The sequence below is a fragment of the Leptinotarsa decemlineata genome, unplaced genomic scaffold, assembly GCF_025532065.1.
Source record: "Leptinotarsa decemlineata unplaced genomic scaffold, Ldec_3_MD MMD2_tig00004307_RagTag_RagTag, whole genome shotgun sequence".
Lineage (NCBI taxonomy): Eukaryota > Metazoa > Arthropoda > Insecta > Coleoptera > Chrysomelidae > Leptinotarsa > Leptinotarsa decemlineata.
In genome coordinates this window covers 2,189,218-2,206,571 of record NW_027412606.1, presented here as the reverse complement: position 1 = coordinate 2,206,571, position 17,354 = coordinate 2,189,218, and the positions used below count along the sequence as shown (strand labels likewise).

General features: G+C 34.9%; 1 protein-coding gene across 3 annotated transcripts in view; it reads left to right on the top strand.

The window, feature by feature from the left end:
- Positions 1–17,354, top strand: part of Pde11 (Phosphodiesterase 11) — a 140,235-nt gene that overhangs the window by 113,600 nt on the left and 9,281 nt on the right. For 2 of the 3 annotated variants that reach the window (XM_074178756.1, XM_074178754.1), the window contains 7 exons: positions 3,114–3,214; positions 3,803–3,866; positions 5,630–5,977; positions 9,594–9,680; positions 9,821–9,988; positions 10,084–10,193; positions 16,945–17,127. In XM_074178756.1, coding sequence (XP_074034857.1) covers positions 3,114–3,214; positions 3,803–3,866; positions 5,630–5,977; positions 9,594–9,680; positions 9,821–9,988; positions 10,084–10,193; positions 16,945–17,127 — 1,061 coding nt within the window. The remainder of the gene's footprint in view (positions 1–3,113; positions 3,215–3,802; positions 3,867–5,629; positions 5,978–9,593; positions 9,681–9,820; positions 9,989–10,083; positions 10,194–16,944; positions 17,128–17,354) is intronic. The other variant, XM_074178755.1, reaches the window with a different exon arrangement.

Below are 17,354 nucleotides of genomic sequence, written 5' to 3'. Positions count from 1 at the left end.
TTGGATTAAAAATTAAATTGTGAACAGAGTAAATTTTTGCTCGCAGAGAATAAAATATTATAAGAGTTTATTTCTGACCGGGATATTATAAGCTTATATCGTCATAGTTACGCTATCAATAAAGAGGGTCATAACTCCCTTAGGACATTATAGATTTTATAATTCCCTCTACCTTTCACAAGTAAAAATAAATAGAAATGAAAACTGAACCATATTTTATTTATTCACGTCATTACAAATAATAAATGTACAATTTTGAAATGTTCCCTGAAAATTACTTCCGCCACTGGAAACAATTTCTTCTTTTGTATGGCTGGAGCTTCTGTTCACTACTGTCGAGGTACCTGCCTCTTCTGATGACAAAGTAGACAACATACGCGCCGTTTTATTTCTCAATTCGATGCTATCCTCCAAATACCCCTCCGCCACCGTGGAACTTTTCCAACCTCCGTGTCTTTTTAAGTTAGTCATAGTTGCTCCTGCATTGGCTAGAGCAGTAGCAGAAGTGCGACGAAGGCAATGTCCCGTATAGGAAGATGAGTTTGGCAATCCTAAATACATTGCGATTTTGCTGGGGATTTTCCCAAACATGTTTTTTCCAATTGGCTGAGATGTATATTTATTTTGTCGGAAGCTCAAAAAAAATCGTTCAATGCCTTCAGGACGCAAAGACATATAAAGTCTTAATAAAGGCAAAGCGGAGAACTCTTTTTCATCCACAACTGTAAATTTCTTCGAAACACCAGTTTTACTTTCCGGTACGTTCACTACCATAACGGAATCCCGGTCCTCTATATCCGATATCTTCATATTCAAAAGTTCCTGACTTCTGCATCCTCCAAAATAACCCATAATCAAAACAATCTATAACAAAAAAAAGGAAATAAATACACACAAAAAGGAAAATAAGAAAAAAATTACCTTATGCAATAAATGAATATAATTAGGAGCGTCCTTTAGGAATCTGATAACATCTTTAGGAGATAAAACAGCAGACTTTTTCGGCTTATAATTCTTACTCTTCCGTTTCAAAAAAGCCTGTAGTTCATTGAACTTGGTGATATCTCGTTTCTCATGTATAGTCACCATCGATTTTAGCATTGACCATTTAGTCCATAAAGAATTCGGACTATACGTTTCTGACTGAAACGAATAAACACAATTACTACCAAATCTACCGAAAAACATAGAAAATTCCTTACCAGTTCTTGAAAATATGCCAGAAATACAGTTTCAGTGACATCTTTTGGCATAACATTTTCCCGTGTCAGCCAGTCCAGATATATCTTGTATTCTTTTTGGTATACGGCTTCACTTTTCGATGGAATTAATGATTCTCTTGCTTGTTCAGCTTTTTTCAAAATATCCTCCATTATATTTGTGGTAGAAAACACGTTTTCACCGCAAACACAGCTTGATAACAAAGTCCCGTTTATAAACAAGTAACATAGCAACAACCTAGCAACAAGAAAACTTTACTATAATCAACGGTACTTGATTCAAATATACCGGGAAGGTAATGAATTGGTACATTTTTCCGATTCAAAAATGAACAAAATTTTATTGAAATCGGTTAGAAATAAAATTATCTATGTACCACGGGAATTAATGAGCCTTAATAACCTCAGGCAATTGCTGTCCCTCGGGCCAGAGCCCCCGGGACGCAAACTTTGCCATTGGTAATTAAGACCCTCCTAATTCCCTTGATACATAAATAACTATTAGACAATTTCAAAAAAACAATTTTCGGACGTGTTGCGTACACTATTTTTTCGGCATTCGCGTAGAATAACAAATCAATAGGACATATTTCTTTACTATGTTTCTTTGTAGAACCATTCGATTATTTTAATTTTCATTTGTATTGAATCTTGAAATTCGAACATAACATAGATGCTAACAGAAACATTCTAGCAATTTCTAGCAAAATATTGGAGGGATTCAATTTTTTGGAATGCTTCCACATTGATTGTTTGCATCTAATGATTTTTGAATGTTCTTGGTAATTTCAATGTTGTTGGTAAGTGAATTGCCTATAAAGTGTATGAAAGCCAAATGGAATAAATTGATTGTTTCGGTTACTGTACATATTTAAGAAAAATCCCGAAACACGTCTAATGCAAATTATGATTTGACATTCTTCAACGTGAAAATGCCAACCCTACTTTTAACCCCCTTCGAATAACAGGTACAACTCCCAATTTTTAAATGGGAATTATAGGTTTATGATATATCGTTTGAAAGGTCCCTTCATTCTCTATTCGAATATGTTATCGCTTTCAAGTTTATTGCAAAATACACTCAAAAACTGAAATGTAATGCAAAACGTGATGAAATGTAGAATACGAAAAAGAAATATGAATGTTAAAGTAGATGTTATTCGTTTTTTTAAGTCGTTCAAATCTGAAGGTTCAGTTTTGTTCACATTGATTTTTACATATCCCCATAAAAAGTAATCTAATGATGGAAGATCAGGTGATCGCGCTGGCCATTCAATCGATCCTCGCCCCTTATCCACCGAGTGGAAAATGTGGTATCGAGGTATTGCCGGACATTAACTTAATGTAATGTGGTGGTGCTCCATCCTGCTGAAACCATGTTGCATTCACTGGAACTTGAGGGCTTCCTGGATAAGGATATAAATTTGCTAAATTTGGTAGTGCCAAATAATTATCGCCATTCTTGTTGCTCCCAATGAAAAAGGGACCAATTATATGGTTTCCTACTCTCGTCTAGTGAGGATTTTCTAGTTATTGTGAGTTATTTTCTAGTTATTGTATATCAATAAAATTCCAGTCGTGTAATTTTGCTGTTTCCGCGAAGAGATTCAAATACGATACACACACTGATGGTGCCGTATTGTCAAAGTACCACCATGTTTATGTAAGATTCCTCTGAGTTCAATGTTCAGCCAATTATCACAGTTGGATTCAATAGTTCAATAATTTATGCGTCTAGCAATAAAAATACTTTAATTCACGAAGAATGTTGTTGAAGGAACTCACATTTTCACTCTCCCAAGATCAGCAAAAGCGTCGAACAACTAACAAATTTGCCAAAGACGGAACGAGTGATACACACCGGATTCTAACATTGTTTTTTATATATTTCAGATTCTTCTCACTCACAAAGATTCGAGTGCCAGCTTTTCAAGAGTTTTTGACTTTGAAGAAAGTGATGTGAACATAATAGAATCAGGAGAAAGTAGGACCAGGTAAATATCTCATAAAATCAAAATATTTCTGGCTTTTCACTTCTATACTAAAATATAAAGAAAGGAAAACATCTAAAAAAATTTTTGTACAATTTGAGATTGGAGACAATTAATAATTACGAACTATTTTTTGTAAAATTTGAGACTGAGAACATTTCATTTCAATATCCTTTCATTTATCCATGAATTTTCTTTGGAAATATAGCGAATAAAAAAGTGATGTTTTCATTATGAAAAGTAGTTGTTTCAGATGTGGTTTTTTATTTCCGTTTGCATCTAAAAGGAGCATCAAAAATTTTCCATTCGTCTTATTTTTCGAACAGGCCTCTTATAAGTAGGTATATAAAATATTATATTCAGGATTTCAAGTTGTTTTTTATTTCAAATGATGTGCAGATCCAAATTGGCTTTTCGATTGTAGATGCAAATACACGAATACTGTACTGTAAACTGTAAACCTATTTTTCCTTTCGGAGTATAATTCAAATTATTGTACTTAGTCAATAATTCTCAGTTCATATTAATTTGAAAGAGAATGCTAGAAGTTGAATAATGCTGAGTGATTTTCATCATTTTTCATTCTTTCAGTCCATTAGAGGGACGGTTTCCAATCAATATAGGAATCACGGGTTATGTGGCAACGACAGGAGAGGTGAGTTTGATTCTTCTCAATTTTTTGTTGAAATTGAAAATAACTTTTAGTTAGTGATTCAATCTATGTGCTTTTCCTAATTCTTGAAACACATTTATTCTTAAAACATGAATTTCAAAACAGCATGAATTCATCGGACCCATTTATCGAAATGAAAAACAATACAATAACCTTCTGGAGCCCAATAAATTTAGTTTAATAAATCCCAATAATTGTTTTTCAAGCACACACAAAAAAAGTAACACCTAATAAGGGTAACTCACATAGGAAATTTAGAGTAAATATTCAAAATGTGCGCCATTTTGCTCCATGCAACAATAAAGATTTTGTTCGAATTTTGCTCTTCCATTATTCAACATCTCAGGAGTTATAGCTCGGCATTCATCAATAATTCTACGACGTAATTTATCCAAATTGTCTGGCTGTGTAGCATAAACTTAAGACTTTAAATATCCCCACAAAAAGTAGTCCAGTGGTGTTAAATCTGGTGATCGTGCTGGCCATTCAATTGGACCTCTTCTGACAATCCATTGTCCTTCAAAATGATTGTTCAAAAAATTTTGAACCTGCTGGGCATAATGGGGTGGTGCACCGTCTTGTTGAAAATGGATAAATTCATCTTGACATCTTGGATCCTGTTCAATTATTTAAACTATACGAGGTTGTATTGCCTCTTCAAGAAGTTGTAAATAAGAATCACCGGTTAAATTTCCATCAATGAAAAATGGACCTAAATATGATTGCCTAATATTCCGGCCCAGACATTCAACTTTTGGGGATGTTGGGTATGTATTTCTGCGTATTGTCGTGTGTTGTCTTCCGACCAATAACGGCAATTGTGACGGTTCACGCAACCATTTAAATAAAATGAGGTTTCGTCCGAAAAACAGATGTTATAAAGCAGCGAGGGATTTTGCATTAATCTCTCACTCATGCCCTCACAAAACTCCTGTCTTCGGTCAAAATCATCCTCATTGTAGTTCATGAACAAGTTTAATTTTGTAGGGATGAAATTTGTGGTTTTTAAGGATTCTCCATGCGCCCATATGGCTCATTCCGGTCATTGCTGATAAACCTCTGGTACTTAACCTGGGATTGGCGATGACTTGACCAATCACTCCAATCGCATTATCGTCATTTACTACCCTTCTCTGAACATTTCTTTTTTTTATTTAAAACCGAACCTGTCTCTCTGAATTTTGTGACCAAATCCAGAACGTGATTTCTGCTTTGGTGTTAACAGAGTTTTGCTCGTTAAATAAAATTTATGTTCTATTAGCATTTTGGTCGAAATTTTTTTCATTTAGGCATACAAGTTACCGAGTGGTCTGTCTAATGTATTATTAACATGGCAATTTTAACTTCATCTCGAAAAATAATCGTTACAAAAATTTCTTCTAACAGAGTTGTAAAGGTATTCAAAAGGCCTTTAAAACAAGGTGCCACTCGGTCTACTTCCCCTATCTGCGTCCCCTATCGTCGGACGCACCCCTCCGAGGGGGTGCGTACTACAAAAAATCTGATTAGTCTGAAAGGTGTCCCCCTTTAATTAGAAATCGACGTGTCCAAGCTTTTTTTAAAAAGCTTACTTTTTATATTCAAAAACGGCTGTGTTAAGTTTTCTTTGTTACACACTGTATAGTGCTATAAACTCATTTTCATAAAAATATTGCTTGGTTCCTTTCTGATAAGCATTACCCGATTATTCGTCTATAAACCAACTTCTTCATCGTTTGAAATGTTTCAATTTACAATTTCTACAGACAGTTAACCTGCTGAACGTATATGAAGATCCCCGTTTCGATCCAGACGCAGACAAAGGCACCAACTTCAGACACAAAACGGTTCTCTGTATGCCGATAAAAAACTCCAAGGGCCGAATTATCGGTGTGATTCAGCTCATCAACAAATTCAACGATCTCCCGTTCACGAAGAATGACGAGAACTTCGTCGAAGCTTTCGCAATATTTTGCGGCATGGGCATTCATAACACTCGCATGTATGAACAAGCAACAACAGCGGTGGCGAAACAGAAGGTCATCTTGGAGGTTCTGTCATACCACGCGACAGCCAGCGTAGAAGAGGCACAAAGATTAAGGGTAAGCCCAAAGGTGAAGTATTATTTTTGAAACATCTGAGTACCGCTTTGTGTTATGTCATCTAGGATTGATACATCGCTTTTGTATTCATTCATTTGCCTCGGAATCTGGCATTCACTGGTATACTGAATGATCATTTTTATGCTAGTACTAAAAAAGACTGATCGAACAAAACTGATCAACCTCAGTATTAGATGTTTGTTTGTTCAGTATGTTTCAATTTCTTCATTGTCTCCATCACCTCCTGCATCTATCCATTTTCCATCGTTTGATAAATCATAGAAATACTCTGCCCATCTATTTAACTCATCTTTTGTATCATGCAGGACCAACCCTTGTTTATTTTCATAAAAAATTGTACCATTTGTTGTAGGCCCTCAAGTGTTTTACTTCTGTGAAGTTTTCAACTTCTATCCTAGTGTAGTTTTCTGCAATGTATTTTTCCGTATATAGCGCATTTCATTAAGCGCTTTCTACCTTAAAATTTATATAATACATATCAAATCATCAAATCAAATCAAAATATACTTTATTGTCAGAAGATTTTGTATCCCATCGACAAAGCTTTGTAGGTATAAATATAAGCATAACTAATGGTGTGGCAATTAATGAAGGTTTGAATAAAACAGGTACAAATACAATAAAAATAAATATAAAATGGGATACACTTTTAAAATGATTCATTAAATTACTCTTGCAAGCTATAATGGGGTCTATCAGCTAGCAAATTTGTAGACCTTATATCTACTGGTAAGTAATTTAATAATTTTCCACCATTATAAAAAATGGAATCCTTGATTAATGTTGAGTTAGGTATAGGAAGTCTTATATTGAATATGCTATTACGAGTAGCATAAGGAGAAGAGACAAAGTCAAACTCTGTTTTATGTTTGTGCACCAAACATACAGTTTCAAGAATGAACAGTGCAACGACGGTTAAAATCTTATTGGCCGCAAAATAATTTCTGCATGATTCCCCAGGTTTGACTTTACAGAGACATCTTACTACCCTTTTCTGTAATATTAACACAGATGAGAGAAGGATTGCACTGCATGTTCCCCAAAATAGTATTCCATATCTTATTTGGGATTCAATTAAAACGTAGTAAACCGTTTTTTCTGTGTGAAAACCCAGCTCGTTAGAAACCACCCTCACTGCATAACATCCGGAGGAGATTTTACTCTTGATTTGCCTGACGTATTCATCAAATTTGAGCCTATTATCAATATAGACGCTAAGAAATTTTGTGTTCAATTTGTTTTCCAAGATATCATTGTCTATTGACAGTTCATTTAGCAGACATTTGAATGTTATTATATTTGTTTTGGAGATACTCAAGGATAATAAATTAGCATCATACCAATTTTTCACCTTTTCTAAATCAGATGATATCTTTTTATTTAGCTCTTCTGTGTTTTTTTCCTTCCACAATATTGTTGTATCATCCGCGAATAGAGTAAAGCTGCCAGATATATCTATCATAGTCAAATCATTAACATACAACAAAAACAGAACTGGCCCAACACAGAACCCTGTGGCACACCAGATGTGATTGTCCTGCTTTCTGAGAGTTCCGATGTTCTTACCATTTGACTTCGACCTGAGAGGTACGATTCAAATCAATTGTACGTCACCCCTCTGCAGCCATACCGGTGAAGTTTTTTGAGTAATAATTCATGGTTAACACAATCAAAAGCCTTCGAAATGTCACAGAAAACTGCGGCAGCTACTTCACCAGCATTTATTTCTGAATAAAGTTATAAAGTTATATATACATATATAATACAAAAATGTTTATTCGTTTGAAAGATATATTGATTCCATTGTATGTAATATAACATCATTCAAATGTCCGCCACGACTTATCTGTATGGAGCGCATCCTACACGTTTATTTTTCCATGACTATAAGGAGGTTAAGTGTAGGCCCGCAGCACTTGGGCCACATGTGACCCATTCTACATCCTCCCGAGAAGTTGTCCTCCTAGGTCATCGTCCATCCTATCCTTTCCAGGAAGGTGGACAGGTCTCTGGGAAACATCTCCTTTATATCGGCAGGTGTAGGCCAAGACTCGCCGAACACACACTCTCTTATTGACGATAACTCCGGACACTCGCATAGGACATGCCTAACAGTTTCATCTTACTGTTCACACATCCTGCATAGAGGTGTTTCCACTAGCCCCATAATCATGTCCCTAGTTTTTCCTGGTCATTTCCAGATATTTCTTCGGCGACAGACAGCTTCCCAGGGTCGCCCAAGCTAAAAGAAGTTTGTAATCATCGACATATAGTGTTCGCCGTTGACAGTGATGGTGTGGCTACAGTGTTGCCACAAGCCATTTTTTCATCGAGGTAGATTTCTGGAAGGGAACGGGGTAGAACCGGGGTGGATCCACATTCACATGATGACACCAATCACAGTGACGTATACCTATGATTGTCGTTCTTTTTTCTATGATAAACTTGACGATCGTAATCAAAAATATGTCAAATGTCATTGCATCCAAATTTGGGATCGATGTGTTTTCAAACCATTCCTAGAAAATATTAGCGTCCATGTTCTTATGATAGTCAACATTGCAGTCCTCAATTTTTTTCCATATTCTTTACTTCCTCCGCAATGCCCAATGATTAGTCACGATCCTTTGTTTGCAGGCTTGTTTGGCGTACACATTTTCGAACCATCAGTCCACCCTTTCGCATCTGTGTCGTTAGTGTCATACCGAGTTTCGTCCAAATAGAAAATTTGCCGTTGTTCTCGTCTGTATTTAGTTATTCCTTTTAAGCATTTATTACGCAATTCTAGTTTTCCATAACTGCTTTACGTTTGTTAATTATTTCAAATCTAAATCCTAGTTTCTTTATCCAATTCTGAAGAGTTGCTAACGTCGTTCTCAAAGAAGATGGCTTCCTCGGGCGTGTCTTAATCTCGACACGCCCGAGGAAGCCATTGTATGGCGAAATACGTGTTGCGTTTTTGTAAAACTGTCTAGTGAAAATCACAATATTAAGTGTTTTTAGAATACTTTAGAATATATTTGATCGTTATAGGTGACCCCTTACCTTCTTTGGTCTACTGACCATGAAGTTCGAAAGTTTGAAGTTTTAAAATTTGAAGTTTTTAAGTGGTTCCAAGGTGTAGCTTCGATTGCCTTGATGAGCAGAACGAAACAATTTCTATCATCATTTAATGAGAACAATAAAGGTAGACAGATATTTTTTCAATTTACTTTTTGAGCTCATCAAACTTGTCTAGATAAATGTTGTCATTGATTCAATTATGTGCAGAGGAAGAAGTCTGCACAAATGTGATTCAGTCAATGATTTCAACGAGTTATAAAAGTAGATAAATTAGACATCCTCGAGGTCAGAGTCCTATATGTTTTCTTCGTATAAAGTTGTAACAATTCCGCGTTATAAAATAATTTTCATGTTCATCACTAACTTCATATGGTTTCAAAATGCTTCAAATCAAAAAATTGTTTGTGGTATTCAACTCAAAACAATCATTTAGTTTGTGAATACATCGTGTTTGCTTCTGACTAGTGCATCATTCGCTATTTTTCTTATGTACTATAGTTACAGTGTTCCTTCGTCATTCTCACCATGTCTTCATCATTCACAGGACCTCAAGGTACCATCAAACACCAAGTTTGGACTGCTCGACTTTGCCTTCGATGATATCCATATGAAAGATGATGAGACTCTAAGTGTAAGTTGATATTTGTTGATGAAGGAACTTCTAGCTTTCCTTCACAAAGGTTTGTTGCTTGGATTTTCTCCATCAAATGATATACATTGTTTCATGTCCTAAAACACCCAGTTACTGCAACTGATAATATTGATTTTCAGGCCTGTTTGAGAATGTTCATAGACTTGGATCTGGTAGAGAGTTTCCATATAGACTACGATGTTTTATGTAGATGGTTGCTATCCATTAAGAAAAATTACAGAGATGTTACTTACCACAACTGGAGACACGCTTTCAATGTGGGCCAAATGATGTACTCAATATTACTTGTGAGTGAAAAAATGCGTATATCTATACCTTGTGTACAATAATTGCTGGAGATCCTGAGGTAAATGGATTCTTTTAACAACTGCATTATTTTCAGGCAACAAGGTGGTGGGAATATTTGGGATCCTTAGAGTGCCTTGCATTGATGATAGCTTGTCTTTGTCATGACTTAGACCACAGGGGAACAAATAACTCATTTCAAATAAAGTAAGTAGTCATTGAGATTATAATATATTAGTATGGAAATACTATTTGAACATGATTATTTTATATCAAACTTGCATAACAATACATATTCGAAATATATTGGAAATAATATCAATATGAAAAGTATTACAGTCCACTTGACCATTCATACTCACACTATTATCGAAGATGCAACCTGCTTTTTTGTTTTGTGTTGTTATTTAATAGTTTGTTGGATCACGTCTTTTATATTGTCGATGAGGATGACAATATAACTATTAGGTCGTTTCAGAGTCTTCTTCAAACCTTTGTGAGGTATCTTGCATAAATGTCTGTCGGATATAATTCAATGTCCTGCGTGGTATATGCCAGGGAATTAGTTGTTTTCCAGCAGGTATTAACCAGAACCTACTGTGTATGTAAGTTGGGAGAGAATATTTCAAAATTTCAGTCCTTATACGTATGTTTCTCTCCTTGATACAGTCTTCAGACTTGATTTAAAATCAGTGTGTTGGTTCATTATTTGAAAATGTAACCACCTTGAATTTGCTTTCCTTGAATCATATAGGCTGAAATTGAAGACATCCGTAATTATCCAGTCAATGAGCCTCTGACTGGAATAACACTTCAGAAAAAAAATATTCAGAGTGCTATACATATTAGAATTTCCAGGAATGTACAAAAAACCTTTACAAAAACAATTAGCTGGCCTCAGTAAGGCATTCGACTGTGTTGATCACGAAAATCTTTACATAAAACTCCATAATATTGGCATACAAGGAAATGCACTCAACTGGCTGGAAACGTTTGTCTCAACACGGAAGCAATATGTCAGTATTATCAATGATACCAATAATTTGAGAAAGTTATATACATCCAATTATGTGGATAATAACGTTGGTGTCTCACAGGGATCAGTGTTGGGCCCTATACTTTTTTATTATATGTAAATAATATGGAATCCATCTCTACATATGCTCATTTTACACTATATGTAGATGACACATCTCTGGTTATATCAAATAAAGTAAAACAAAATCTACAAACCAAAGGTAATTCAATCCTGCAAAAATTGAACACCTGGTTCAAGGAAAATTCCCTACATTCGAATAATCAAAAAACACGTTCGATAAAATTTCATGTTAGACAAAAAGAAATAACCAGTTTCAACTTGAGAATTGAAGATGCTGAAATTTCTCCGTGATCTACGGTGAAGTTTTTAGGTGTACACTTGGATGAATTTCTCAGCTGGAAAACTCATTTGTGGAACAGTTATATCAAAATTGAATTCCATGAATCATCTTCTGAGAAACCTTCGACCAGAAACAGTTGATTATGTTGTATCATGCTCAAGTCGAATCATGTCTTCGGTATGGTATTATTTCTGGGGAGCTTCTTCTTCATGCAAAGATGTTCTTGTCGCCCAGAAAAAAATTATAAGATGTAGAGCAGGAGTCTCAAGAAATACAAAGCTATAAAAGTATTTTTTTTAATTTTGAAATACTAGCATTGCCATGCCTGTATACAGGTTCCTGCAACAGTGGCGCGGTGTTCCATATCTCTATATAGGAAGCAGATAGGAATCTAATTTTCTATAATATTACCTTATTGCTCGAGCTCGACAAAATAAAAATATTGGCGGTCACACAGGGTGTTCGATTTTTTCTGGGCGGATCCCAACTGTGCCTTTTTAAATGGCAACCTATATTTTTTATCGCTTTTTCGGTTTCTTCATAGAAAATAAAATAAACTTTATGTATATCTGCACTTCGAAAATATTGAAGGTTTTCGAGATATCTAGCATGACAGGTTTTTTTTTCCAATATTCGTCACTCAGAATATTTGAAATTATAAAGTGGTGCCAAGTCCAGTTGAAATTTTTTTTTGGTCGAATATTCTACATTGGTAACTCTCTCAAAAGATATATCTGAAATCGACCTGTGATATACAGGGTATGAAAAACCGCTTGCCAAATATTGTAAATGAAAATTTGCAAAATCTTCCTTAGATTAAATGGAACACCCTGTATATTATTGATCCATAAGAAGCGCCAACGAAACCTCTACAAATTTCATTAAGTATTCCCTATGGCTAAGTTCAATAGTTTTTCTTAAATGAGCATTTCTTTCGAAAAATGGTCATTTTTTCAAAGCGAAATCCATTTGACGACTGATAAAAATATACGAAAGATATCTTGTTTCAATTTTGTACATTAGAAGGTGTCCAAACAAATATTTTTTAACGAAATGAATGTATGTACCTATCACTTTTTGCTAAATGGAAAATTATTTTTTCATTGGATGCAGAATTTCACTCATAAATCGTGCAATATCAAACCAAACAAGTTAAAAGAAAGAAACATTATAAATAACTATTTTTTTCATGTTATTATATTCATTCAGAGCTTGAGTTCTAGATATTCAAATTTGTCAACTGGCAAATTACAAAACTACAAAAGGGAGAGTTTAATTAAGGTTGATAATGAAACTTTTATAAAATATGTTCAACATGTCTTCCATTTTCTTGAATGCAGAGCTGAAGTCTATGTTTGAAAGACTGTTCTACCCTGCGTAAGACAGCTGGTGTAATGCTGCGAAAAGCATTCGTTATTCTAAGTCGCATATTTTCGGGAGAAGTTGGTGGCTCAACGTAAACCATATTTTTTATGTATCCCCATAAGAAAAAATCTAGTTTCGTCAAATATGGTGATCTAGCGGGCCACCGTACAGGCCCATTCCGTCCTATCCATTTATTGGGAAACACTTCATTTAGATGATCTCTCACTTCTGCCGAATAGTGAGCAGGTGCACCATCATGTTGTAACCACATTCTATTGCGGAGGTCAAGAGGAATATCATCTAACAAACCTGGTAAATCATTTCGTAAGAAATTGAGATACATTGCACCATTCATATGTCCCTCAAAAAAGTATGGACCAATTACATATTCTCCAATGATGCCTCCCCAGACATTTATCGACCACCTATGTTGATAATCCACCTGTCTCAATAAGTGAGGATTTTCTGTCGCATAATAATGGTAATTATGTCGATTTACAAATCCATTTTTATGGAATGTCGATTCATCCGACCATAAAATATTATTGAAAAAATATTCGTTTCGACGAATTTTGTTCATGGCCCAATTGCAAAATCTCACTCTTTTCTCGAAATCAGCATACAGTAGTTCTTGATGTAACTGAACGTGGTATGGATGCAAGCGATGTTTCTTCAATACTCGTTGCACTGATCTCTCACTTATATCCACTATTTCCCCAATTTGTCGTTGACTCCTACTAGGACCTTCTTCAACAGCAAGAAGAACTTGCAATTCATTATCTTCATTAGTAGCTGGCTTGATGCGCTCATGTTTGGAATAATTATTAGATCCAGTTTCAACGAATCGTCCCAAGACCTTTCGGAAAGATCTTTCATCTGGATGCCTTCTATCTGGATACCGTTGAGAATAAATTCTACTTGCCAATAAACAATTCCTGTCTGATTCACCTAATATGAAAATCATATCAATCAAATCACTTTTTGATAACAACATTCTGATGAAATTATACCGACAGTTCAACTTCACGATTGACTAAAAATTTCAATATTCATTTGCAGCCAAATATTTTGTTCTGTCATTTGCCAGACTACTTGATTTCCAATAAATATTTCATTCGCTGAAAGGTTGTTTTAGACCGAAAGAATATGGCACAAATTCCGAGATTTTTGAAATTATTGTAACTATTCAAGAACGTCCATTTTGTGGTGTAATTCGCAACTTGTTTATCTAGCAACAGGTAATTTTAGGAATGGGCGATATTTTAAGGAAAGGGTATTTTTTGTATATTCTTATCAGTCGTCAAATGGATTTCGCTTTGAAAAAATGACCATTTTTCGAAAGAAATGCTCATTTAAGAAAAACTATTGAACTTAGCCATAGGGGATACTTAATGAAATCTGTAGAGGTTTCGTTGGCGCTTCTTATGGATCAATAATATACAGGGTGTTCCATTTAATCTAAGAAAGATTTCGCAAATTTTCATTTACAATATTTGGCAAGCGGTTTTTCATACCCTGTATATCACAGGTCGATTTCAGATATATCGTTTGAGAGAGTTACCAATGTAGAATATTCGACCAAAAAAAAATTTCAACTGGACTTGGCACCACTTTATAATTTCAAATATTCTGAGTGACGAATATTGGAAAAAAAAACCTGTCATGCTAGATATCTCGAAAACCATCAATATTTTCGAAGTGCAGATATACATAAAGTTTATTTTATTTTCTATGAAGAAACCGAAAAAGCGATAAAAAATATAGGTTGCCATTTAAAAAGACACAGTTGGGATCCGCCCAGAAAAAATCGAACACCCTGTGTGACCGCCAATATTTTTATTTCGTCGAGCTCGAGCAATAAGGTAATATTATAGAAAATTAGATTCCTATCTGCTTCCTATGTAGAGATATGGAACACCGCGCCACTGTTGCAGGACCCTGTATATTCGAATTATGTGTTTTCATATATGATAACCGTAACTGTTTCATAAGAAATGAAAATGTGTATTCTATTGATACCAGGTGCAAGACAGACTTTCATATGCCATATTGTAATGTACTGACTTACAATTCCCCCAATGTAATAGAGCTCAGATTATTTAATCTGCTACCACTTGAACTAAAAAACTCTAGTACTAGACTTAAGTCTTCTTACCTACTAGAGAAAACCTATGACTCCATTCAAGAAATGATTGAATAATAAAATGAAAAATTCAATGAATGTGTTACTCTTAGTAAATTGTCTTATTTTTAGTTTTACTTTTAAGCTATTTTCTGACTAATCCTACACAATGTACCTTTTTGATTGTCTTACAGGATAATAAAAATTATTATTATTATTAAGATATTGGCAAGAACAATTAAAATTTGTTTGAAGGTGATTGACAATGTTTCATGATGAATTTCACTAGTTCGGACTTCCATTGTCTACTATATAAAATGATTTGAAATCCCTAAAACAAATAAAAAAGCATAATTAAAAATAAATAGCTGAAAATAACAATTATATTTAGCAAAATAAACCTGAAATGAAATAATAGTGAAATAAACTACAAGTAAAAATAAAACAATTGAATAAATAAAAACAAAATAAAAATAAAGGAATAAAAAAAATAAAAAGTGTAGAGATTCCAAGTCACGTTAGTTCACGACGTTTCGATTCTTAGTATCTCCAATCGTCTTCGGGTGATGACTGGACTGATTCCTCTGAGAGATGACTATTTATAGGTCGTTCGAGTACTTTCACTTATCCCTGCTTTCCATTTTCCGCTTCACTGGTTCCGTGGAAGATGACCGTTTTGGCGGGAGTTGGCCATTTTTCGCTTGATGATGGGTTTCCATATGTTGCGTATTTCTACACTGGCCTGGCTGAATACGTTGTTGGACAACATGTATGCGGCTTCCTTGAATTTTCTCCTAAACCAATGTTCCTCTCTGTGCAAGATCTCAGCTTGGGACCACTCGATGTTGTTTGTGTTGATGGGTCCAAACATGGTCTGCTATTCCTGATTTGCTGGTTTCCCCTCGCTGTGTGTGCTTCTTGTGCTCGGCAATGCTAACATTCAATGGCCTCTTAGTTTCACCAATATAGGATTTTCCGCACTCACAGGGTATCCGGTAAATGCAATTCTTGGAATCGCAGTTCGCGTTTGTTGGCCTGGTTTTCGTGAGGCTGCTACGGATAGTGTATGTAGGAAAGTGCAAGCACTGGTTGTGACGGCTTCTCTTCCTTGCGAGGCTCCTGCTGTCTTTTAGCCAAAGTCTTCTCTATCATCGCTTTGGAGTAGCCATTCTGTTGAAGATCATTTTTGATGATGTCTAGTTCCTTCTCGAGACCTTCCTTCGTATTACAGAGCCCAAAAGCACGGTCCAATAGAGTCTTGTTGATTCCTCTTTTAGTCGATGGATGGTGGTTGGATTCGTGGTTCATATACTGTCCCGTATGAGTGGGTCTTCGGTATACAGATGTTTCCCACTTAGCGTCGGTCCTCTTCACCAAAACGTCCAAGAATGGCAATTCGTTGTGGATTTCCTTCTCCATTGTCACCCGAAGATGATTGTAGATACTAACAATCGAAACGCCGTGAACTAACGTGACTTGGAATCTCTACACTTTTTATTTTTATTTTCTTTTTTCATTCCTTTATTTTTATTTTGTTTTCATTTATTCAATTGTTCTATTTTTACTTATAGTTTATTTCACTATTATTTCATTTCAGCTTTATTTTGCTTAATATAATTGTTATTTTCAGCTATTCATTTTCAATTCTTCTTTTTCAGTTGTTTCAGGGATTTCAAATCATTTTATATAGTAGACAATGGAAGTCCGAACTAGTGAAATTCAACAATTAAAATAATTATACTTTTACCTATTGCAATTACATTTTTTCTCTAGATTTGTTAACTATATTTTTAATTTAATCCTTCTATGATCAGAAATATCTAATTTTCATTTGTACTTGGAATTTCTGTGATCATATCAGTTTTTTTTCTCCTTTTTCATCATACCTTTATTTTTGGTGTGCCATGCATTTATTGTATGATTAATTTTTGTAAATATCCGTTGAATCAAACATTACAGTAACCTCTCTTCACAATAGATTATTGAATCCAACAATTTTTTTTATCTTGTAATGAAAATAGTGTAAGAGACAATTTAAAGTTCCGTTTCGTTTCTCATGACTTATAAAATTTAATCTCAACTTTTTTTGCAGGATTCACTCACCTATTGCACAACTTTATTCCACTTCCACTATGGAACACCATCATTTTGACCAATGTTTGATGATCATCAATTCTCTTCAACTTCTTTCAAATCTCACTCCGGAAGAACACACCAGGGTCATCAGGGTATTAGAAGACGCCATATTAGCTACAGATTTGGCAATATATTTCAAGTGAGTAATCATGTTTGTATTCGTGACTTTCTTCAAAATGAGGTCTATTAAAAAAATGAGGTGAATGTTCAAATTGCTCGGGCTAGGTACAGTCAAGGCCAAAAAAAGCACGTCAAGGTTTTGCTCACTGTTTTTTTCGAATTTCTTTCGGTGTGCATCAGAAGTTCTTGCCAAATAGTCGAAAAGGAGTATTATCTAAAAGTTATGCGCCGTTTACGAGAAGCAAT